This window comes from Gnatocerus cornutus, chromosome 7 (genome assembly GCF_029298725.1).
Source record: "Gnatocerus cornutus isolate USDA-ARS CGAHR chromosome 7, icGnaCorn1.1, whole genome shotgun sequence".
Classification (NCBI taxonomy): Eukaryota; Metazoa; Arthropoda; class Insecta; order Coleoptera; family Tenebrionidae; genus Gnatocerus; species Gnatocerus cornutus.
In genome coordinates this window covers 16,564,321-16,583,546 of record NC_142239.1, presented here as the reverse complement: position 1 = coordinate 16,583,546, position 19,226 = coordinate 16,564,321, and the positions used below count along the sequence as shown (strand labels likewise).

The window sequence follows — 19,226 nt, the reverse complement described above, 5'->3', positions numbered from 1 at the left end:
TCCAGGCATGACGTCACTTTATTTTAAAAAAATCCACCAACTTTATCAAGGTCTAAAACACTGAAAAATGAACCAGAGTTTTAGGTAAAAACGATGAAAGAGGTTTTAAGTTTGGTAAAATATGAATGGAATTATTAAAGATGGATTATCTTGATTTTTTCGGTAAAACTAAAACAGAAAAATGAAATCTGTATTAATTTGTACTTGAGGGCAATCAATCTAAAATCTGGTTTGGAAAACAGGCATCTGTTAATGTTTATTTATTTATTATGAGTTATGAGTATTTATATAATGTCTAAAGATAGGACAGGTCTTCGACGTATGTCTTAGCGTGGGGCACTGATTTTTATTCGCAAGATTTTGAATTTGAATTTTCTCGGAGAATATTGAAGATTACGAGAAACTGACTACAAAAATAGATTTAGATGTGCTAAATGAAACTTTGAGCAGAGTTTCGTGTTATTCTAAAGATTTTGATGTTTTGGCCTAAAAAACTCCAAATGGATCCTGAAATGTGATTAAAAATCTCTTTAAAAACAACTTTTTCCGTCAATTCGGATCTCAGAAACAAGAATCTGGTAAAGATTTTCCGATCCGACGCTTTGTTAAATATTTATTATTTTTTATTTTGCAGTTGACATGAATTTTTTTAGTGAAAATAAAAACAAAAAAATACTCTCTTTATCAATTTGGAGCTCAAAAAAAGAATCTGAACTCTGATTTGACATTCAGATATCGGTTGTTGTTTAATTTACATTTATTTAAACATTAGGTCTGAAGTTAGGCATGCGTGTGGTCTGCACCGTATGTCTTAGCTTAACAGCACGCACATTTTTTTGAAAAATTCAACTTGAATTTACTCGGAGAATTTTACAAACACCGAAAAACTGACGCTAGAAATGGATCCAGGAATGCCAAATGATGCTGCGAGCAAAGTTTCGTGTTAATCTGAACACTCGTTTTTCGCCTTCAAAACACCAAAGGGTTTAGTTTAAAATCTCTTTTAAACCGACTTTTTTTCATCAGGAATAAGAATCTGGCAAAGATTTTCGAATACGATGCTTCGGTAGTTTTTTATCAATTTTTTAAAATTTGACTTAACTTATATTTTTTCGGTGTAAATAAAAACAATAAACATCTTCATCTGTCAATTTGGATCTCAAGAGAAAGATTCTCAACTCAAATTTAACATTTTCGACTTAGTTATTGTTTTATTTCATATTTAAGATTGTGTCTAAACAAACGACAGGTCTTCCACGTATGTCTTAGCTTGGCCTCACGGCGGGAAATAAAAATACGATTTTATACATAAAACATAAATTTTATTTTAAAAGACACTATTTAAGGATATCACCAATATGTGTATATAATGAATATAAACTTGACCCCCACAATGTATATCACAAAGACAATTATTTATTCTTATACTCCAAATACCGGCAAGCACACCTAGTCGCCACCGTTGCAAGCACCCCCAATCCAAAAGTGAAAACTTGCCAAATATACTTCATTGGCAACGCAGGCCTCTTCTTGGTCATCGTACTCAAAAACTTAGCCTTACTATCATTGTACGGCGGATACCGCGCATTCTGTAACTTCTCACCTAATTTCCCGGTATTTTTCATCAAAATCCCCTTTTTGTGTGAAAAAGTATCAAACGAATACTTCCCATGATAAGCTCCAAGTCCACTGTTCCCCACACCTCCAAAAGGCAAACTCTCGCAAGCAAAATGCATCAGAGTATCGTTCACGCAGACGCCTCCACTCGACGTGTTTTGAACGAACAGATTCACGTCGTTCTTCTTATTTGAAAAGACGTACAACGCCAAAGGCTTCTCTCTTTCGTTGATGAAGTTGATGGCTTCAACGGCGTTATCAACATTGATTATCGGTAAAAGTGGCCCGAAAATCTCTTCTTGCATCACAGGATCTGTAGGCTTGACGTCCACCAAGATCGTCGGTTGGATGTAGCGTTGTTCAGCGTCGAAATCACCACCCACGGCAACCTTAGCCCCTTGGAGTAGCTTCGTAACGCGTTGGAAATGTGCATCGTTGATGATCCTCGCGAAGTCCGGAGACTGTTTGATTTTATCCCCATAGAAGACAGTTAGTACTTTTTTCGCGGCGGCTATAAACTTCTCTTGGGTGTCTTTAGTACAGAGGAGGTAATCCGGAGCGATACACGTTTGACCAGCATTGAGGCATTTCCCCCAGAGGATCCTAGCAGCGGCGATTTCCACATCCACGCTGTTGTCTAAATACGCAGGACTTTTCCCACCCAACTCTAGAGTAACAGGAGTCAAGTGTTTGGCAGCAGCCGCACTGACAATCTTCCCCACGTTAGTAGAGCCGGTGTAAAAAATATAATCGAAGCGCAAATTCAACAGCGCCGTCGTCTCAGCAACACCACCTTCCACAACTCTGTAACAGTCGGAATCTAAGTACTTTGGTAAAAGCTCAGCGACGAGTTTCGAACTAGCTGGGGCTAGTTCAGAAGGTTTGATTATAGCGCAGTTTCCTGCAGCGATGGCGCCGCTCAATGGGGCTAAAACTAGTTGGAGAGGATAATTCCACGCTCCGATTATAAGAACGACACCGTAAGGTTCATTGACTAGAAGCACCTCGTCCATGATGTTGACCAGGGTTTTTTCGGGTTTCTCTGCTTCGAGCCAGGAGGATAAGTTGTAGATCATTGTAAGAACGTCATTTTTTAAATAGTCCACTTCGGAGAGAAGAGTCTCGTTTTTGGGTTTACGGAGGTCTTGGCCCACGGCTGTGATGATAGCAGAGGCGTTCTCTTCGTACATGCGGAGAAGGGCTTTTAGTTGGTTGCGGCGAAAAGTGACATTCTTTGTGACGCCGCTGGAGTAGGAATTGCGAAGGGTTGACAGAAGTTCTGCAGGGTTCGACATGATGCACAATTTCTACAAAAAGAAAAAATCTAGAAAATTCCGAAAGATTTTATTAAAATCAAGAAACCACGAGTTAAATTTAGACAGTTTCGAAAATCTGCGTCTATTCCAGGATAGTCAAATTTGAGGTATTCTAAAAATCCAAAATCTTCACAGTGGAAAGAAATCGGAGTGAATTTCAAGAACTCAGCGTAAGTAAGTGTAATATTGAATATTATTCTTGCATTTATACCATAATTAGTAATTTTGTTGTATATTTTTCACTCACTTGGTGCTAAAATCCACTAAGCAACACTCAAATTAACGTTAAATACCCACAAAATCGAATTAAACTTCTCGAAACTTGAAAATGACAACTCACAGCATTGAAATTGACCGACAAACTTGTTGACCTTACGATCCGCGATGAAAATTACAATTCAGTTCTTTACAGTCAGTAAACAAAAGTACGGGGCCCTCATTATATCTTACCTTGAAATTACAATAAGTGTAATATATGCCCAATTTAATTTGTGGCTCGTTAAGTAAATTTCAACTTTAGATGACAAAATTCCGATTTGCGCTACCTCAACTTTAGTTTTATTACAACATTAACGACAAACTGAGCTGTTATTATCGTTTTAATGGGACAAAGTTTAAAGAGTGCGTTTTTATGGAGTAGAGGGGAGCTGCTGTGTCATTCTGATTATTTCTTATCGGCTTATCACAGAAGCATTTCAGATTGAAAAATAACAAATATTGTTAAGTAGGGTAATGAAAAATCTGTTTCTTTGGCAGTTAATTTACTAAAAAAAACTCAAGAATGAGAGGTATAGAAAGTGTTCCCCGCTTAGTCAGGAAGAATTTAAATTATCGAGGCTATTATGTCTGGCAATAAGGAGTTTATTTTTAAACAACTGATTACAAAAATGACAGTCATGAATCGTAAAGAAGTCTTATTTTTTAATAAATATCACGAAAACTCCTTTACTAAAAATCACGGAAGAATACGAAGTGTTAAAGTTTCTCTCTCATTCTTGGATGCATGGAATAGAAAAGTAAATCTTAGAAATTATAAAAAATGTATTGGTGAGATATAATGGCCAAAAAGACATTGTTTTAAGGACAAAATACCCCATTGATATTACATTAAAACAATATAAAATGGCGACCAAATGACAAATTTTAGTTTTGCTAAAAGTATGACACGTTTTCTTTTTTAGTGTCAAACTAAATCTCAATAAGTTTACTTTTATGAGTGCAATCCAGAAAAAAAATTGTGGGCAGAGTCTAGTTTAATCGGTACATTTTTTTTTCCACTCTGACTTCTCTGTGACAATTTATACAGGGTGTTCGAAAAGTCGCGCACCACCGTAACACTGTATTATCAGGCAATGTTATAGACAACAGGAAAAATGTTAAAAAAAATGTCTTTTTTTTTATTTCTAAAGATATGATGGATTGAAAAGTAACAGTGTTATTTCAAAATTAAGGATGTTTGTGCAATAATTTTCACATTCCAGTAATAGACATTCGTGAAAAGACGAGGTGCAAAAAATCCAACTAACAGCAACAATAGAACAACAACATTACCAAGACTTTGAATACTGGAAATTTAAATTATTGGGTGCACAGTTCAGCAATGTTGACTAATCATTTTTTCGGATTGTAGGGCAGATGGTTGATCAAGCTCCACAAGCTGAAGCGAAAATTTGAACAAAAATAGCTGTTAAATTTAAATTTTAAACGCAATTTGGATAAAATCTAAAATGTCAACTAAAATATTCATATTTATATTGAAAAAAAAAATAGCGAATGGTTCCACAAACCCTCACAAATAGCCAAAAAGGCGTTGCGACGCCAAAACTATTGGTGATAAAGAACAAATTCTTGAATCAGCTCCTAGGGCTTTGTTAACTAACGACAACTAAAGACAATTTTGAGGGTGACCACAAGTGTTGTCAAACTCTGTATTTGCATATGCAAAAAATGAGAAATTTTAACACACTTTATATTAAATTCTGGCCAAAATTATGTACAGGGAATTTATAAAGCATTATGTTTTAGACGCTACCAAAGGTTAGTTGAAATTGTATAAAAAAAAAACAAAATTTTGAGTCGCTCATTTCACTTTGAATTACTCTCATATTTTTGAAAATTTATATCGCCAGGTAAAAAGTAAGCAATTTAACATTAGACATAACTATTTGTACAGGAAAAAACCATAAAAATCTCAAACAAAACACAAATTTCCCAAATAGTCAAAGAGGAACAGCAATCCAACAAATTTCTTGCTTCACCTTGAGACCTCTAGTTCCGGAGATAAACTAACATTTGACCCGTAGCTCGCATGGTTCCGCTTTAAAATCACTTTCTTTTTGTTCAACTTGGTGAGCACTCATTCAATATTGTGAATATTCATACAAACAGACAGAATCTATGCAAAATTATTGCTTAATGAGAGGGTAAAATGGTGCGCGCAATTTTCTATTTCCTCCCTCGTAACTCAAATAAACCATTTTTGAACTTTGAGCAAGAACCACAACTGGTAAATCAAGAACTTTATTGCAATAAAACGATCTCTGCACCCATTAAGTGTTATTCAAGGCTCAACGTCATAAGAAACTCTTTTTATTGTTTACGAACGTCTGTGGGAACACGTGAGAATGGAAAATAACAACTTTTTAGTCTTTGTAATGATCACATTTTTATTGCCAATACAGATCATGAGGTTTTACAAAATATAAACGTAACACCAGTACCTCTAAATATCCAAAATATAAAAAATATCCTAAATTACTAACTACTTAATCCCTGCAATTAATGAAATTTATAATCCTCCACCTTCACTTAAACAACTCTTTATTACTCTCATACAAATACTGGCATCCAAAAGCCGTAGCAAATCCCACCGAAAAAATAAAACTGTGCAACAAACACGCCTTCCAGTTCAACCCCGGCCACCGCCTCAACAACAAATTCAAGAATTTCAACTTGTTTTCGGAGTACGGGGGGTACCTAGCCGCCCCCAAAGTCTCCCCCAGTATCCCCAAATCTTTATACAAACAACTCTTTTTGTGGGAGAACGTGTCGAAAGTATACTTCGCGTGATAGTTCCCCATCCCACTAGCCCCAACTCCTCCAAACGGCATGTCAGTGGCCATGTGCATAATAGTGTCATTTACAAGAACGCCCCCTGAAGAAGTGTTCTCAATTAACAACTTCACGTCCTTTTTGCAATTAGAAAAAATGTAGAAAACCAGCGGCTTTTCCCGAGAATTAACAAACTTAACAGCTTCAAACGCGTCGTTTACTGTAACGATAGGAAGAATCGGCCCGAAAATCTCCTCCTGCATGACAGGGTCGTCAATTTTCACGTCGGTTAGAATAGTCGGTTCGATGAATCGTTCCGCGGCGTTGAAATTCCCCCCGATTACCGGTTTGTGGTTTTTTATCAGAGAAACAAGACGTTGGAACTGGCGGTCGCTGACAATCCTCCCTAAATCCGGAGACAGTCTGGGGTCATTCCCAAAGAAATCTTTCAATACTTCCCTGGCACAATCAACAAACTTATCCCGGACGTCTTTGGTACAAAGGAGATAATCAGGGGCGACGCAAGTTTGCCCCACGTTGACGCATTTGCCCCAAATTAGCCGTTTCGTCGCGATTTTCAAATCCGCGGTTTTGTCCAAATAAACGGGGCTTTTACCCCCCAGTTCGAGTGTGACGGGGGTTAAATGTTTGTTAGCTGCAGAGTGGATGACTCTGCCAACTTGGGTCGAACCAGTGTAGAAAATGTAGTCAAATCTCTGTTTTAAAAGATCCGTGGTTTCTGGGACTCCACCCTCATAAACTTGATAGCAATCACTATCAAGGTACTTTGGGATTGTTTGTGCAATGAATTTTGAGCTCGCTGAAGATATTTCTGATGGTTTGATCACGACGCAGTTACCGGCAGCGATAGCCCCAGCTACTGGTAAAAGAGTGAGTTGAATGGGGTAGTTCCACGCCCCAATCACCAGAACAACACCGTACGGATCGTTATAAATACACAAAGAGTCGAGTAAGTTAACAAAACCCTTAGGGGGGTACTCGGGCTTCGCCCAACTTTTCAAATTCGCGATGGTGTTCTTCAAATCGTTGATCAGATATTGCGTCTCCATTACGATTGATTCCATTTTGCTCTTATGCAAGTCTTTGGCCAGAACCTGGAGCATCTCATTGGTGTTCTCTTCATACATGCGGAGGAGAGCTTTGAGTTGCTTCAACCGGAATTCCACGGGTTTGGTTTTTCCGCTGTTGAAAGAGTTGCGCAAACTCTGGACCAGTTCAGATGGATTTACCATTTTGAGGGCTCTAATTAGAAGAAATTATAAAACGATTTTGGGGGGTAAAATCAGTACCTTTACACTTTTTCCTCCACACAACTGTACCCACCAAACACTGTACTTTAAGTGAAATGGAAGTTTTACGTGAGCGGTCGTGATGATATAATAAAAACATGTAATTTTCTCAAACTAGTTTTTAAACAGGTTGTTGACTTCCGTCACTGAGCGGAGAAAGTGGCGCTAAAATTAAATTCCCGATGAGAGAAACCAAAAATTTCACTTTTATTATACCACAGAAATTTGGTGAAAAAATAATTTCATTGTCAAGTTTCAGAGATGTTACTCTTTGCTCAATGGGTGATTTAGAGATCCCCCCTCTGTTTTCTAGGTGAAGATCACAATAAATTCTCTTACCTTCAACACCCGATGACTTTCTCTTTTCTCTTCACCGCTTGCTTGTTTTTAGGTTAGTTTGAATTTGACAGCTGTCATCTGTCACACAAACGTCAGCTGTCATCTCACGGCAAACGTCACCTGTCACCTGTCAAGTCGCCAAAACAACACCGTTTTTAATGTGATAATTTTTAGATACTGTCCAAAATGAAGATAATAGTGAAAGGCATCCGTGGGGGTAGTTGTGTGGTGGATGCACAAGAAACCACGACGATACTAGAGCTCAAAAAAAAGGTGGCCACTGATATCAACATTCCGGTGGCGCAACAGACTATGGTTCTCTTCGGAAAAACGCTCCAAGACGACAAAACTGTAGGATTCTACCCTAAGATAAAAGACGGTACTAAATTATACGTCGCTGTGAAGAAACCGGACACTTTACATTCGGCGTTGACGCGGTTTCTTCGGCAGTATTACTCCGATCAGCAATGCAGCGTGATTGTGGACGAGTTTATGAAAGACTTTCAGAATAAAGTGAACAATTTGAGTTTGGACGACTTGGAAAGGATAGCAAAAGCTGACATGGACAACACTGCTTGAATCTCGCCGTTTTTCTACTTGTAACACACTGTATTAAATAAAATTTATTGTAAAATTAAGGTGTTTCTAATTCGTTTGGAATGGGGATCTTATTATTAACAGCGAATTTCTTCAGGGCTTCATATCTAGCTCGCATTCCGGTGATTTCTTCTTTCATTTGTTTCACTTCATCTTGCATCGTTTCCATGTCTCTCCACTCCTGCGTTTTCTCGGTCTCCAGCTCGTCCTTTTGCTCAATTCGTTTGATGCGACAGGAGGCTGCATATCCCCGATTTTTCAAAGTACGTCTTCGTTGTTTCATGCGGACGATGTCTTCACGCGACAGCCCCCTCAACTTCAACTGGCGGTTTAAATCTCGGACGGAAATCGACACCAGTTCATCGTCGGAAATGTCCAGAATCGGACCTGGGGATAAAGGGGGCTAAAAGATATTTAGACAGTCCTGGAAAATTCACTTACTAATCCCTTCCGATCGGATTTTCGTTGATCGTGAGGCATTTCTGCGCTAGCCCTACGAAAATGCGTCGTATTCAAAGATTGGTTTTATCAAAAATTGCAAGTCATTGCTCATTGTTCCGAGAACTCGATCCTTGTAGTTGACATTTGCAATTTGGGGTGTTTGGTGCGTCAAGTTGGTACCCTTCACCAAAAATTTTTAATTTGTACCGAATTTTAAAGAAAATTATTACAAAAAGTGCATCAATTTACTTAAAACATGCACACGTACAACGTATCTGTCAAACATAAAGACATTATCAATCAATAAATGATAATTTCCGTCCCAAAAAAATTAATTTGAAATGGTTTATTTGTCAAGTTGGCACCTTTCAGCGGCAATTTTCAATTTCCAACATCAAAATTATGTGTACCAAAGACCACACCGAGTTCAAGAACGCTCTTCGAGACATTGCGCAACACGCACAGAAATTAGACAGTCCTTTTGGTACGTCCACATTACTATCTACACCTTTTCATTGGTTTTCTCGACTTGCAGACAGAGTAAGATGCGCAGAATGGGTCCGCAAACTTGCGGACTTACCAGACGACGATTTGGAGGCGTCGAAGATACGAAACGAATATGCTCAACTGTTGCGGATACAAGTATGCAATGGGTTTCTGCACGTCCCATTCAGTACGACGCCTCCAATTAAAAACTTGATACCCTTACCGGAGCGACTCGGGGATATAATGGCTAGGCAGATCCCGGATTTGCCCAAAGCGGGGCCGATAGCCCCCGTAATGTACCGTCGGTCTCCGGATGGACGGGCGTATGTTTCCACTAAGCAGATTCCTGGGGGAGTTTTATGCTACTTGGCCGTGAGCCCCGATGGACTTGGTTTAGACTAATGACATTTATTGATAAAAAATAATCCAATACACTGACAATAAACGAGTTCAATCGTCAAAACTAATCAATTCCGCGGTTTTAGCTTCAGTTTTTTCAGGCTGTTGCGGGAATTGGGGCTGAGGCGGTAATCCAGGATTTGGGGGAGGAGCTTGCATTGGAATGGGTCCAGGCATGGAGTTCATCATTGGTTGATTATTCATCGGGGGAACGCCATAGTTTGGCATTGGGTGAAAATGTGGTTGGGGTCCTGGGGGTAATTGAGACATTTGCGGAGGGAGACCGGGGTGCCCCATTTGGGGCGGATTCTGCGGCAACATCGGCCCATACTGATAATTATGATAAGGCGGTACAGTTTGAGGAGGAGCGTTGTTAGGAACCTGCTGGGGCTGTTGCTGCGGGTGCGGTGGAGACGGAAACTGATTCCCTCCCATGTAACCCATCAAGTACTGCTGTTTCTGGTGTTCTTGCCTCATCTGCATTTCTCTCTCCTGTTCTTGAATGCGCTGCAGCGCCAATTGTCGCTGGTATTGCAAATACTCCTGTTTCTTCTTCCTCATGATCTCCAATTTGTGCGCCATTTGTAACTGCCGCTGTCTCTCCGCTTCTTCAGCCTCTCTTCTTAACTTCTCGCGGTGTTCATCTCTAAGATCATCCAAAGCAGCTCTCGCATCTTTGACTTGAGTCAACTTATCTTGTAGTCTTTCATAATGCAAGCGGCTGTCATCGTGCTGTTGAATATACCGCAAAAGTCGTGAATGCATCGCAGTGATGTTCATAAACAAAGTCTGGACACTCGTATCATTCGCTATGGAGCGTCCCCGACTCGAATTACTCTTCATACGATTGATGAAGATCTCAACTTGCGACTTTAAAGTGGTTATGAATTCCTCCAAGTCACTATCAACGACTCCATTCTCCTTCTGTTTCGACTTAACTTCAGTCACAGGAGCCGTAGCTGGAGCTGAAGGACTAGTCGCTCTAGCCTCAGTAGCCTCGTTTTGATTGATCGATTCCCAGTAGGAGCGGTTAAGATACTTCGCCAATTCCGGATTGGAAGGTTCCTCAACAGGAGACGGACTCCGTTCCACTGGAGATTTATAAGTGTTAACCATTTTAAACTTCTCTTTCTCCTTTTCTTTCGCCTCGGCCTCCGACTGACTGATTGCAATCGCCAGTTGCAGCTCCTCTTCCTCCCTCAACTCTTCATCGCTCTTCCTCGGTGGAGCCTGACTCTGCTGCGCCAAAGAACTGTTTAAATACTCCGCCGGCAGCTCGCTCTCCTGCTTCTCCGCAGTTTTACCACCAGAGCTCGGCTTCGTCGCTTGGTCGTAACAAGCATCGCAAACTCGCACTTCTTTCTCAATCCCGTACTTCGGTAAAGTCGTCGATTTTTGGCTGCACTGGTTGCAAAAAACTTGACCACAAGCGCGACAGTGGTGCTTGCGTTGGATTATTCCAAAAGCGGCCCTGCAATGGTGGCAAACATCCCCATCTGCCCATTCCGGGGCGGAATCTGCACTGAACATAGCATCAGATTCGCGGAATGTTGGAAATTTATACCCATCTGATTTCATTAGCATCATGGTGTCTTTCAAAGCACCGTGTTTGGGGCTTTTGCGGAACGCGAAGTTCCACGCTTGGATCAATTCAAATAGTTTTTGACGCACGTTTTCGTGAGGAGTTGTTTTCGCGAGCTCGTAAAGAGTGTCGCAGAAGGAACGAGTTGTTAGTTCTTCATGCAGGGGGTAACCTGATTGAACAAACTAGAACATGTTTATTGAGGGTTGAGGGCTACTTACCACAGTTCTTCACCATACTCTCGAGAACCAAAAGGGCGTACAAAGCGGTGTGTTGGTTTTGAGAAAACAACTTCTTTTTTAACGCAGCCAGGGCGTATTTGGGCCTAGAAATCTTGTTACACACATAATTTCATCAGTTTTTGCGAACTTACTGCACGTCATTTTGACGAATTAAATCGCACAGCTGAAGAATATTCGGCCAGTCTGGTTCCATAAGAACATGGCTGGTGGCCTTTTCTATAAAAAACTGTTGAAAAAAACATTGATTTTGTTGATCAGTCTCACCTAATAACTTGTCAAAATTGCTTGCCGTTCGGAACATATTTGACGTATTGACCACAAAGTCCGATCGACTGGAGATAATAAAATTATTCTGAGTTCAAACAGATCAGTCACACTTTGTTTTTTATCAAAGATGAATCACCAATGCTCAATGACAATTCCTTTGGTGATAACAGCTGATTTTGACACTGACAGACAATGTCGGTATTGCAGGAATCTACTAAGCTAAACACATGGAAATTTGAGTGGAAAACTGCGTTCTAATATTAAACGGTCGGTTTCTTGTGTTCAAGAATTTAAAATAATTGTAGTCATTCAGTCTACTTCAAGGAAATAAATGGAAATCCCAGTTTTTAAAGGTATTGCTAGAGAGAGATGGCGTAGTCTTTTCATGGGCCTGAGAGAGACGCACATCAGTTCGACAGTGGCGCGTCTTGTATCAAATTTTGAAACTAGTCAAAGCGGGATGCGGTTGCGCCATCTGTACGCACACCTTGTTTACTGATAAGAGGTCTTTGAAAGCGATTAAAATCCCTATTTACGACTAATTTTTAACTTCTCGCCCCTAATAATGTTGATTACGATCGAAAGAATAATTGTCTCCGTCGTCGGACGTCGATGAGTCTTCTTCAGCCTCCTCAAAAACCCCGTCAGGGTGCGTTACATCCAATCGAGTCAAGTAAAGAGAAGTAAATCCAATGGCAAACTAGAATTCCTTCTTATTTTAAGAAAATAAGATCAAATCTTACAGAAAGCGCAGTGGAGAACATTATTTGTAGACGCAAATGGTATAAGCAATTTTCGAAAGCGCGGAAGTCTTTCACGCAACTTTTAGTGAACGATGTCATGAGAGTACAGTCTTTGAAGAAGTCAGATGGACAGCAACTTTGAGGTGGAGGGACATCCCATGAGAAGCGCCCTTCGAGGCCGCAGCAGTTCAGCTATTGAGATTAAAGAAGAAGATGCGATATGGTTTTAGTATTACCGTTATCTGGAGGAAGTCGATCATATCGCGGGTATCCTTCGTGTTGTTTGGCATCAAAATTGACCATCCATCTTTTCTTTTATAGTAAGGTCCATTCATGTAGTAAGTTATGTTATAAGTAACGTTTTGTAAAGACTTGTTAATAGTGGCGTAACTTTTTTTTAAACTTTCAATAATAACAGTTTGCAATGTTTGTGTACAATATTGCAGAATTATTATGCAGGTGAACTCCACACACGCTACAAAAATGAAAGCTAATCCCACCTATAAAGGAAATTTATTCGAATTCAAGTCATTGGTGTAACTTACCCCAAAATTGACCAAACCGTGCGATTTTAGATATATGGCACCCATGAATCCACTGAAACTCAATACAGCAAGGGTTATACTAATACTATCGAATAAAGAAAAGAAAATATCAACGGATATGTTGGTGGTGAGATACACATCATGGTCTACATTGAGCGGAAAAAGAATATTATCAGCATAAACCGCTCTGCAGTCTTCTGCTTGGAACACGAAGAAAATGGAGACAAACTAAGAATGGCCAGTTTTCACGATGAACGAGGAAAGAGAAACTCACCTGTTTTAGAATAATATAAAGAAATAGAAGGTGACGGAGAAAATTATACAGAGCGGCTGTATTCATTGCAAATTTCTTATTACAATCACAACGGGGAATAAAAATTAAACGTCATAACTGTCAAGTTGGAGTGGTAATATTCGTAATCCAGCTCACGTAAGGAAACGTCCTAGTAAATCCCGAGGGATCGGTGCTCGCACATCCATTTCCGCTCAAAAAGCTAGCTATACCCACAAGTTGTTTGATTCCATTTTCTAGAGTCTGGATCAAGGGTCCACCCGTATCACCCTTTATGAAGATTTCGCTAATTTTAATTCGTCCTGAAGGAATACTCACGTGACAAATCCCTTCGTTGTAATCGGCAGCGATGCAGACCATGTTTGGTGAAATTTGATTACCAAAGGTCTTCTTGCACTCTTCGTTGGACAGGGAGATGAAGTACCCGATTTGAAGCTTGTTGGAGAGGGAGGCATCGTCTGAATTAATGGAAGAAGTTTTTATAAGTAATATAATGAGACTCACGATCGCTAATTTGGCCCCACCCGAGAGCGTACACTGTAACATCCTCTGCTATTTTAGCTTCCGGTAACCGATCAATTGATTTGATGAAATCTAAAACTCAAAATTCCCAAAATTTTCAAAATTTCGTTAGACCACCTGTATGAGTAATAGGCATGCGAAGTTTAATCAGTCCGATATCGTTCTCCAAAGTTATTGGATTATATTCAGGATGTAAAATATATTCAGACGTCGCCACAGTAAGACGATTTGGATCTTCGTTTTCCAAAGAAGCTGATCCGAAACTTATTGTAAACAAGGTGGCACTAGAACTTGAGATTAGAGGGGTCTTTCCATGGTGTTGCTTACCCGTCGATGCATTGCGCCGCTGTTAGAACCCATTGAGAACCATACAAGGTTCCACCACAAAAAAAATCGGCTTTCGGATGTTTGTACGTTGATGGCGGCTATAAAGGGGCTTCCGCGGATGGTAGCATCATACCCTCCAACTATTCTACCCCTTAGCTTACCCTGGTCATTTGGCAGTGCAAATGCGGGCTACAAAAATACAAATAATTCTGGAATTGTGTGTAGACGCATTGTAATGTTTGCGGTACTGTACTTACTACCCTAAGAACCAGAAGACTAGTAAGACTAGTAAGAATAAAAAATTTCATTCTTACTGACACAACACGACTATACGCAACTTTCTACAATAAAACTAGTAATTTAATCTACTTATATCATCTGAGTTTTTATCAGATAACTTGAAGAATCCAGTAAAGATGAGATAAACCTTTTTGTTAGAACGCTCAACCTATTGACGACAGTTAAAAGGAGCAGGAAGTGAATATCAGTGGTAAATATTGCTCTTTAGACATAAATATACAAAAAGTTTATTCCCAATTTTGCATGTTACCAAAGTCTAACGCTGACTCGTATCCCTCGGCCTGTACACAATCCCCCGACTCTTCATTTCTCTTATAATACCAGCCGGCAGTCGTCCAGAAACAGATATAGCATACACGCCCTTACAAAATCGATCTGCAACCACAAAATTAGACCAAGACTAAAAAAACTACCAAACTCACTTATTCTTTGCCACTTGCAAACCCAACTATCATCGGGGCTCATCGCTGCGATCATTCTATAAAAAAAATCTACATAAAGGGGCACCCATAACAACACTCTCTTACCCGTCAAAATTAGAACTCGTGCAGTCATAAACGTTGTCGCGGTTGCCTTTCATTCGCAGAAAATCACAATTATCGCATCCTTCGTACTCGAATTGATCAAAAGACTGCGAAAAGTAGGGTTATGTACGGTAAATTCGTAAAACTGACTTACTTTTATGAGGGAGCAGACCAGGCATGCTCTTAACCCTCTGAGATCCTTAGGAATTGTTTCTAAAGTCATTGTCGAGAAATACGCGACGTTTTTCAGTTAAAAACAACTTTCAACAATGTCGAATCTCAAAAAACAACAAACGGATGCGACCTTCGAGTAAGGGAGATTTACACCCACGAAACGTAAAAATGCTAATTTTAGTAGGATTTAAACTAAGTTATTACGACTGTAGTCCTTGCAAGTAAAAAACATAAAGATTTGTTAACTTGTCAGAAACGTAGAGATTTTCCATCGATTTCCGTCCGTTTTTATTCAATTCTTTCTGACAACCTCGGAATTGTTGGTCTGGTGTGACACCAGCTTTTTTGCTGCGCACGCAACAGTCAAACGTCTCTCTCCGACTCTAACCTATAACAGATTTTCGCGTCGTTTTTGTAAATTTTTGCATAAAATGACGAAAAAACGCAAGTTTTCCTCAAGCATGAGCCCCATCAAAGTCGAAGTCAAAGAAGAAAATGTTCTTGGGAACGACTACTTAATGGCCAAAGGACGCCTCAAAGGAGTCCTAAAACAACTCACGGAGAAAAGCGAATCTGATAGTGACTCTTCTGACGATAAACACTCCAAATAGTACGGTAAAACCCCCCTTGTAGCTTAATTTTATCGATAATTTTCCAGTGACGGCCGTAAACGCAAAGGGGACTCGGTTCCAACCCCCTATCGCCACACTTATGTGATGAAATTATTTGATCGAAGTGTAGATCTGGCGAGGTTTGAGGAGGATACTCCTTTGTACCCAATATGCAGAGCTTGGATGCAGAATCAACCACGCAATCCACAGTTAATCGTGAAGTAAGTTACCCTGGGGGTGAAGTTTTGAGGTAATTTTTGACCTGTAGGCGCCGTCTTTCATCACCGGAACCAAACGAGGGGTGGAATACCAATATGATTACTGACATACACAGGTTGCCACCGCCTACAGGGCCTGTGCAAAACAGAATACCATCGCCCCTTCCAGAGCAGTTACAACAAAACAAGGACAATATCAATTTGAATTACGTAAGTTTTGTCAAGGGAGAATTTCTATGAGAATTGTCGGAATTTTTTAGGATGAGTGCCCCCCAGTTCCCAAAGAGACGCTCATCAGAAACCACCTGCAGAGATGGGTGAAGGTCAAGAAGAAGTGGATTGAAACTGCGACAAAGAATGAAGAACGCTACCACACAAGCATGCAGATTCTTCAAACCATTTACAACAAGTGGGTTGATCAACAGTTTTGATGTAATCTGATTTTGATACTTTTAGGGCACAAGAAGCAATGGAGTAATACTGACCAGAGTTTTAGGTTCCTTTATTCATCCAACCGTGTCAATAAATAAATATTAACCTTGTAAAAATATGTTATGACATTAATACTTCAGTAGTACTGGGCGAATTCGTAATTGCCGGAAAATTCCCCTGTGTCCACATAATTAGATTATGCTCCGTCATCTGTGATGCTTGAAAATGATCATTGAGTAACATCTGTGAAAAGTTAACATGTCTTTGATATGCTTCGTTTTCACTCTGAGGATCACTGCACATTCTGTAAAGATCTGAAAGCAAACTTTCGAGTCCAACACTCAAAAAAATTTACAAACCTTTTAATATAGCGGACGCCCACAACTGTACATGAACATCCGGGATTTTACTGGCCAGTTGCATTGCTGGTGTTACCATATTCATACTTTCCCTGCTGTTCCCAAGAGATAGAAAAATATGACCTAATAGCACCAAAGAACATGAAGTTAACCGGTTCAAATCTTCAGCGTTTGCCATTTTTAGGGTTTCCCTCAAGTATCTCCTAGAAAAACGATTTAGATCGAGTTTTTTCCTATAAAAAATACAACTTTGCTTCGTTGTATCGCCCCTGAAAGAACGCCTGTAGTCCTTGGACGTAATACGCAGCGGCTCGTAGACTATGCGAGTGTGATGGTAAAGTCTCTGGATTAATCCTCTCATGAAGAGAGTTGAAATCTCCTTCTCTTTTCCCGCGTAAGTAGACAATGGCGAGATTGAGATTAGCAAATGTGCACAATTCTCTCTCTTGAGAGGTCTAAAACAGAACGTTGATCCTCAGAAGTTACTACAATCAACTCACATTTAAAGCAGCCATAAATTGCGCTTCCGCCGCCTCCATACAATTCATACTCATAGAGTACAAACCAAGAAGAGTATGTATCTGCGGACCGTGCGTCTCCAGAAGGCGCGGATTCTGTCTACATAAACTCACAGCTGAAGATATTTCTTGCAGGGCTTGAGTTTTGTTGCCCATGACAAGACGACACATTACTATGTGCTCAAGTAACATCAATTGGAAGACAGAGAGAATCGGTTTGTTATCTACAACTTAAAAAAATGTTATTGAAGAAGTTGTGGTACTGGAGACCCACTTTTTAATTTCTCAATTTGCATAAGAGCCTTGTCGGTGTATTTTTGGGCTTTTTCCATATACCCTGCTTGCATGCTGTGCATCACAGTGACGAGGTAAACAAGGACGTAGAGATGTTCTTTAGGCATCCAGAGAAACATGTCGCCGACGCTCGGACCCGTGAATACTGCAAGAGAGGAGAAACGGAGGTGTATTCTGGGTTGTAGTCTCGCTCTTTTAAATTTAGCATTCTTATATTTATTTACCATCATCTGTTGCCATTATAGCTTGTATACTCTGCTGCAACTGCTTCAGACAAGGTTTCACGCTCTTTACTTGACCCCCCATGAGGCACTGACACACCTACAATTGAGAAATCAGCGACTTTTTATGAAGTGTTTACTCTGAATACCTGTAAAACCAAAAAATAGACTCTTAGATATTCCTTCTGGTAGGCCGCCCCCGTCCAAGTCTCTATCAAATGGTACGCCTGGTTCAACACTGGTTGTACTTCTTGAAGTTTCTTATCAATTAACAATAGCTAGAATTGGAGTTAAAGAGACAGTTTTGTTTGGAGGCTAACATACCATTCCTTTACTTAATAAAAATAAAACTCTCGTATAAGATGCGTTAGATATGTGTGCATAATCTACTCCTACACCTAAGAGGCTACTTGCTAACTGGTAGTCCTTCTCAGTTGCATGTATTTGCTGCAAACAAAATAATTTAACACCTCAAGGTAGTCCAAACAAACTTACAGCTAATTGAAATATCAATCTACAGTGCCAGTAGACATTATGCTGAGACAACTCAATGGCTTTCCTCAGAATAGGCTTAGATAAAGAGATCTGTTGTTGCTGCTCATAAAGTTCTGCTAAGACACTAGCTGCCTCAAACTTCACATCATCAAAGGTGTTGATCATTTGGGACAAAAGCCACTGAAAACTCACAATTAAACCCCAAAAAACATCAAAAAACATACATACAGCCTGTTCTAAATGATTTTTCGCCAAATCCGTGTTTTTAGTATGTGTCAGGAGAATATTCCCAAGCTGAAGATGAGTCCGAGCTTCAACTCGCGGAGGCGGTTTAAAATTAAATACTGCTTGTAAACATTGTATACATAATTTTATCATTGGAGGACTTGAGGTTCTAAAATGTTCGGCTAAGCCAAGGAGGGACAGATACCAAGCGTCTTGAGATGAAGCCATTTTTTAACAACCTAACCTAAAAAACTGTACTAAAAACTTTCTAGAAGCAATACCGAGGGCACTGTGGTTGTTTTCTCATTGTTATTTTTTCACGAGGTGTGTTTATCTTTGGTTTGGTTTAGATATCGAAATGCACAAACACAAACAGAACGGTGGGGATTTACGAGCGTGATTTCGTCGGTTGGTAGCACTGCGCGTCAATAGTGTCACTTGATTTAAATGTGAGGCGGCAAAATGTTTGAATTTTCATTGATTTGGGGAAGAAGTTTTGTTTTTTTGTCGGAGGATCAAAGTTATAAATCAAAGTTGTATTTTCCACTTGTTGTAATAAAAGAAGTGTAATAATTGTTTATTGGTAAAATAAGACATATAATTAACCATTGAACTTGTTTAAAATAAAAGTTCGCACTTAATAAATGCGTTTTTTTGTACCCTTGATGGAAAACCATGAACTTTACTATGGTGACATTAATAAAGAAATGGATAATATTTTTCGTTAGCAACACTTTTCTGGTTAGCAACACTTTTCTCGACAGCGATCGTTTATTTGT

The 19,226-nt window shown here is 39.7% G+C and overlaps 9 protein-coding genes and 2 pseudogenes across 16 annotated transcripts; 3 read left to right on the top strand and 8 right to left on the bottom strand.

Annotated features, from left to right (window-relative positions):
• Nucleotides 1–1,300: 1,300 nt before the first annotated feature.
• Nucleotides 1,301–7,716, bottom strand: LOC148171715 (aldehyde dehydrogenase, dimeric NADP-preferring-like). Of its 3 annotated transcripts, none has more exons than XM_088041914.1 (2): nucleotides 7,634–7,716; nucleotides 1,301–2,924 (listed from the first exon to the last, which is right to left on the bottom strand). In XM_088041914.1, exon 2 carries the CDS (start codon nucleotides 2,910–2,912, stop codon nucleotides 1,413–1,415), a length of 1,500 nt encoding a protein of 499 aa, XP_087898040.1. In that variant the 5' UTR covers nucleotides 2,913–2,924; nucleotides 7,634–7,716; the 3' UTR covers nucleotides 1,301–1,412. The 3 variants fall into 3 exon arrangements, with proteins under 3 accessions (XP_087898040.1, XP_087898039.1, XP_087898041.1); XM_088041913.1 differs by lacking the exon at nucleotides 7,634–7,716 and adding an exon at nucleotides 3,384–3,542; XM_088041915.1 differs by lacking the exon at nucleotides 7,634–7,716 and adding an exon at nucleotides 3,181–3,292.
• On the bottom strand, nucleotides 5,573–7,717 carry LOC148171714 (aldehyde dehydrogenase, dimeric NADP-preferring pseudogene; annotated as a pseudogene). 3 transcript variants are annotated; one of them, XR_015770477.1, is made up of 3 exons: nucleotides 7,634–7,717; nucleotides 7,295–7,459; nucleotides 5,573–7,247 (listed from the first exon to the last, which is right to left on the bottom strand). The product of XR_015770477.1 is annotated as an aldehyde dehydrogenase, dimeric NADP-preferring pseudogene, transcript variant X1 (transcript). The 3 variants fall into 3 exon arrangements; XR_015770478.1 differs by lacking the exon at nucleotides 7,634–7,717 and adding an exon at nucleotides 7,511–7,599; XR_015770479.1 differs by lacking the exon at nucleotides 7,295–7,459 and having other exon boundaries at nucleotides 7,634–7,700.
• A 102-nt stretch (nucleotides 7,718–7,819) lies between these two features.
• Nucleotides 7,820–8,271, top strand: LOC148171713 (ubiquitin-like protein 4A). Its single transcript, XM_088041918.1, has one exon. The coding sequence runs from the start codon at nucleotides 7,820–7,822 to the stop codon at nucleotides 8,210–8,212; it is 393 nt and encodes a 130-aa protein (XP_087898044.1). The 3' UTR covers nucleotides 8,213–8,271.
• maf-S (MAF bZIP transcription factor K) lies at nucleotides 8,242–8,836 on the bottom strand. Its single transcript, XM_088041917.1, has 2 exons — nucleotides 8,672–8,836; nucleotides 8,242–8,633 (listed from the first exon to the last, which is right to left on the bottom strand). Exons 1-2 carry the CDS (start codon nucleotides 8,708–8,710, stop codon nucleotides 8,268–8,270), a joined length of 405 nt encoding a protein of 134 aa, XP_087898043.1. The 5' UTR covers nucleotides 8,711–8,836; the 3' UTR covers nucleotides 8,242–8,267.
• Nucleotides 8,837–8,842: 6 nt separating this feature from the next.
• Nucleotides 8,843–9,559, top strand: LOC148171711 (uncharacterized). Its single transcript, XM_088041916.1, has 2 exons — nucleotides 8,843–9,155; nucleotides 9,207–9,559. The coding sequence occupies exons 1-2, from the start codon at nucleotides 9,074–9,076 to the stop codon at nucleotides 9,557–9,559; spliced, it is 435 nt and encodes a 144-aa protein (XP_087898042.1). The 5' UTR covers nucleotides 8,843–9,073.
• Nucleotides 9,550–11,851, bottom strand: Hrs (Hepatocyte growth factor regulated tyrosine kinase substrate). Its single transcript, XM_088041912.1, has 4 exons — nucleotides 11,645–11,851; nucleotides 11,512–11,596; nucleotides 11,360–11,463; nucleotides 9,550–11,310 (listed from the first exon to the last, which is right to left on the bottom strand). The coding sequence occupies exons 1-4, from the start codon at nucleotides 11,679–11,681 to the stop codon at nucleotides 9,608–9,610; spliced, it is 1,929 nt and encodes a 642-aa protein (XP_087898038.1). The 5' UTR covers nucleotides 11,682–11,851; the 3' UTR covers nucleotides 9,550–9,607.
• Nucleotides 11,852–11,944: 93 nt separating this feature from the next.
• On the bottom strand, nucleotides 11,945–13,275 carry LOC148171709 (uncharacterized). Its single transcript, XM_088041919.1, is given in 3 exon segments — nucleotides 11,945–12,890; nucleotides 12,936–13,168; nucleotides 13,170–13,275. Coding segments are annotated over 3 exon segments (651 nt in total). The 3' UTR covers nucleotides 11,945–12,578.
• A 54-nt stretch (nucleotides 13,276–13,329) lies between these two features.
• LOC148171708 (brachyurin-like) lies at nucleotides 13,330–14,384 on the bottom strand (annotated as a pseudogene). Its single transcript, XR_015770515.1, has 6 exons — nucleotides 14,334–14,384; nucleotides 14,077–14,265; nucleotides 13,867–14,033; nucleotides 13,732–13,821; nucleotides 13,546–13,685; nucleotides 13,330–13,497 (listed from the first exon to the last, which is right to left on the bottom strand). The product of XR_015770515.1 is annotated as a brachyurin-like (transcript).
• A 203-nt stretch (nucleotides 14,385–14,587) lies between these two features.
• spt4 (Transcription elongation factor subunit spt4) lies at nucleotides 14,588–15,163 on the bottom strand. Its single transcript, XM_088041294.1, has 4 exons — nucleotides 15,055–15,163; nucleotides 14,904–15,007; nucleotides 14,799–14,854; nucleotides 14,588–14,751 (listed from the first exon to the last, which is right to left on the bottom strand). The coding sequence occupies exons 1-4, from the start codon at nucleotides 15,121–15,123 to the stop codon at nucleotides 14,633–14,635; spliced, it is 348 nt and encodes a 115-aa protein (XP_087897420.1). The 5' UTR covers nucleotides 15,124–15,163; the 3' UTR covers nucleotides 14,588–14,632.
• A 239-nt stretch (nucleotides 15,164–15,402) lies between these two features.
• Nucleotides 15,403–16,489, top strand: mip40 (Myb-interacting protein 40). The gene is made up of 5 exons (XM_088041293.1): nucleotides 15,403–15,684; nucleotides 15,733–15,906; nucleotides 15,954–16,113; nucleotides 16,164–16,312; nucleotides 16,360–16,489. Exons 1-5 carry the CDS (start codon nucleotides 15,506–15,508, stop codon nucleotides 16,379–16,381), a joined length of 684 nt encoding a protein of 227 aa, XP_087897419.1. The 5' UTR covers nucleotides 15,403–15,505; the 3' UTR covers nucleotides 16,382–16,489.
• Nucleotides 16,389–18,895, bottom strand: Mau2 (Mau2 sister chromatid cohesion factor). Of its 2 annotated transcripts, none has more exons than XM_088041291.1 (10): nucleotides 18,451–18,895; nucleotides 18,223–18,402; nucleotides 18,052–18,174; nucleotides 17,877–18,005; nucleotides 17,731–17,827; nucleotides 17,487–17,651; nucleotides 17,195–17,442; nucleotides 16,944–17,149; nucleotides 16,695–16,897; nucleotides 16,389–16,649 (listed from the first exon to the last, which is right to left on the bottom strand). In XM_088041291.1, exons 1-10 carry the CDS (start codon nucleotides 18,673–18,675, stop codon nucleotides 16,456–16,458), a joined length of 1,770 nt encoding a protein of 589 aa, XP_087897417.1. In that variant the 5' UTR covers nucleotides 18,676–18,895; the 3' UTR covers nucleotides 16,389–16,455. The 2 variants fall into 2 exon arrangements, with proteins under 2 accessions (XP_087897417.1, XP_087897418.1); XM_088041292.1 differs by having other exon boundaries at nucleotides 17,195–17,436.
• Nucleotides 18,896–19,226: the final 331 nt, after the last annotated feature.

Coding starts and splice junctions, on each gene's coding strand:
- mip40 (XM_088041293.1), top strand. CDS start 15,506: ATGACGAAAAAACGCAAGTTTTCCTCAAGCATGAGCCCCATCAAAGTC. Junction 15,685..15,732: donor GACGATAAACACTCCAAATA/GTACGGTAAAAC, acceptor ATAATTTTCCAG/TGACGGCCGTAAACGCAAAG. Junction 16,313..16,359: donor CTTCAAACCATTTACAACAA/GTGGGTTGATCA, acceptor TGATACTTTTAG/GGCACAAGAAGCAATGGAGT.
- spt4 (XM_088041294.1), bottom strand. CDS start 15,123: ATGACTTTAGAAACAATTCCTAAGGATCTCAGAGGGTTAAGAGCATGC. Junction 15,008..15,054: donor TGGTCTGCTCCCTCATAAAA/GTAAGTCAGTTT, acceptor TACTTTTCGCAG/TCTTTTGATCAATTCGAGTA. Junction 14,855..14,903: donor ACGAGTTCTAATTTTGACGG/GTAAGAGAGTGT, acceptor TTTTTTTTATAG/AATGATCGCAGCGATGAGCC.
- LOC148171713 (XM_088041918.1), top strand. CDS start 7,820: ATGAAGATAATAGTGAAAGGCATCCGTGGGGGTAGTTGTGTGGTGGAT.
- Hrs (XM_088041912.1), bottom strand. CDS start 11,681: ATGTTCCGAACGGCAAGCAATTTTGACAAGTTATTAG. Junction 11,464..11,511: donor ATTCGTCAAAATGACGTGCA/GTAAGTTCGCAA, acceptor CAAGATTTCTAG/GCCCAAATACGCCCTGGCTG. Junction 11,311..11,359: donor GAGTATGGTGAAGAACTGTG/GTAAGTAGCCCT, acceptor TTGTTCAATCAG/GTTACCCCCTGCATGAAGAA.
- LOC148171711 (XM_088041916.1), top strand. CDS start 9,074: ATGTGTACCAAAGACCACACCGAGTTCAAGAACGCTCTTCGAGACATT. Junction 9,156..9,206: donor GAAATTAGACAGTCCTTTTG/GTACGTCCACAT, acceptor CTCGACTTGCAG/ACAGAGTAAGATGCGCAGAA.
- maf-S (XM_088041917.1), bottom strand. CDS start 8,710: ATGCCTCACGATCAACGAAAATCCGATCGGAAGGGATTA. Junction 8,634..8,671: donor AATCCGATCGGAAGGGATTA/GTAAGTGAATTT, acceptor AATATCTTTTAG/CCCCCTTTATCCCCAGGTCC.
- LOC148171715 (XM_088041914.1), bottom strand. CDS start 2,912: ATGTCGAACCCTGCAGAACTTCTGTCAACCCTTCGCAATTCCTACTCC.
- Mau2 (XM_088041291.1), bottom strand. CDS start 18,675: ATGGCTTCATCTCAAGACGCTTGGTATCTGTCCCTCCTTGGCTTAGCC. Junction 17,652..17,730: donor TATAATGGCAACAGATGATG/GTAAATAAATAT, acceptor CCTCTCTTGCAG/TATTCACGGGTCCGAGCGTC. Junction 17,150..17,194: donor AATTTATGGCTGCTTTAAAT/GTGAGTTGATTG, acceptor GTTCTGTTTTAG/ACCTCTCAAGAGAGAGAATT.